Source organism: Diachasma alloeum, unplaced genomic scaffold (genome assembly GCF_001412515.2).
Source record: "Diachasma alloeum isolate Michigan unplaced genomic scaffold, Dall2.0 Dall_scaffold_30829, whole genome shotgun sequence".
Taxonomy (NCBI): domain Eukaryota; kingdom Metazoa; phylum Arthropoda; class Insecta; order Hymenoptera; family Braconidae; genus Diachasma; species Diachasma alloeum.
This window is the reverse complement of record NW_021682952.1, coordinates 1-1,579: the sequence shown is the minus strand read 5'-3', so window position 1 is coordinate 1,579 and position 1,579 is coordinate 1. Positions and strand designations below refer to the sequence as shown.

General features: G+C 40.8%; 1 protein-coding gene across 1 annotated transcript; it reads right to left on the bottom strand.

Moving 5' to 3' along the window:
• Positions 1–256: 256 nt before the first annotated feature.
• On the bottom strand, positions 257–1,441 carry LOC107047212. The gene has a single exon (XM_015269963.1). The coding sequence runs from the start codon at positions 1,439–1,441 to the stop codon at positions 257–259; it is 1,185 nt and encodes a 394-aa protein (XP_015125449.1).
• Between the last annotated feature and the right edge of the window lie 138 nt (positions 1,442–1,579).

Here is a 1,579-nt window from a genome sequence, read left to right as displayed (position 1 = left end):
GAAGGTTAGAGTGCGCGCGGCGGTGGGGGGCGGTGGCCATCGCGTGAGCGGGACAGTCAAACTCTTGAAAATAATCTTGTAGGTTATTCACGCTATAAAACATTCATTTGATGATTTTTCCATTTTTTTTTATTTACTGTATTCGTGGAAAACTCCAAATAAACTAGTACATATGGACGAACAATATATAAACTCATTAAATTTCTCATTACGCTGGCAACAAAGAAAAAAACAAACGAAAACAAATGATCTGTGATTATTTGTTTGACTTCTCGAAGTACTTTACAATGTCCTGATACTTATCTTCGAGTTTGAATGTACGAGGTTTATATTCAATCTTATTTTTGAGCAATTTAACGACCCCGTCCCTTCCATCTTTCACGTAAGCATCAGATAAATTATCGAAACCGATTCCAGCTTCAGCCATCTTTTTTCTCAAAGCAATTGGGATCAGTTCAGACAATGCTGACAAGGTATTGACAGTCTCTTTCACTCTTCTGGTAGCATGATACCTCTCTAGCGCTTCAGGAACCGTGATGAGCTGAGACAAAATGTCTTCTAGGGTAAATACGTTGCATGCGAAATGCCTTAACAGGTACACATCATAAGAAGCATTATGAGTATTCCCTTCATCTACATGTTTCACATGTGCACGAGCTAGAGTGGACAATTTCAATGCACCGCCATTTGAATTTTTTATATTCATTTTCCTTTTATAGCTCTCTAAAGAGCAAGCGAAACCAGTGACAACTGCCTGGAATTCACTCAGTAGAGACAACCTTTCAATTGCTTTCAGGAGACGGGGTCCATCAAAACGAAGATTATGTGCTACTAATATGCATTTCTTCTCTATTTTCTGGAGATAAGCAAGGAACGATGTCAGAGCACTACGCAGACTTACTGTCTCTACACGAATCCCATGTAAATATAGATCTCCTGAGACACTGGTTAGACCATGAGCTTGTGTTGCATGGGGATCAATCGGTTTGGAAGGCTTGATGTAGATATTGAACGATGCAGATCCAGTTCCGGCTGCAATTTGAAGGATATTGCAATTTGCATCCAGTCCAGATGTTTCTAAATCGAAAAAAACTACTTCATACTCTTCATTCCCCAAATCTACCATTGCATCATCGTTTGCCATCAATGTCTCGTTGATAACCGGGGTGCTGATCAATCCCATTTGGGATTGATACGTTACACCTTCGGATTGCTCCTTGCGATAGCGTAATGCTCGACGTTTTTTCGTTAACTCAATTCGATTTGATTTGTACTCAGTTGTGCTAGCTTTCTCAGCAGTTCTCGATGCTTTTGCCTCCACTGACTCAACGTGCTGTCGTAGAATGTCATCAACAGTCAAGTTGAGTCTCTCGAAAATTTGAATCAAGTAGGTCTCTCCCTCATTTTTCTCGGCAATAGCAGCAGCCACTCGATAATCCATCGACTCACTCAAACTGTAACAAATGTTCTTTGGCGCCTTTCGAGCAATCGCAGCATTTAGACTCTCATTAGCTTGACTAGAGGCAGCGTGGGCAAACTTCCCAACATTCTTAGCAAGGTCTTCAAAGATGGCATCGAT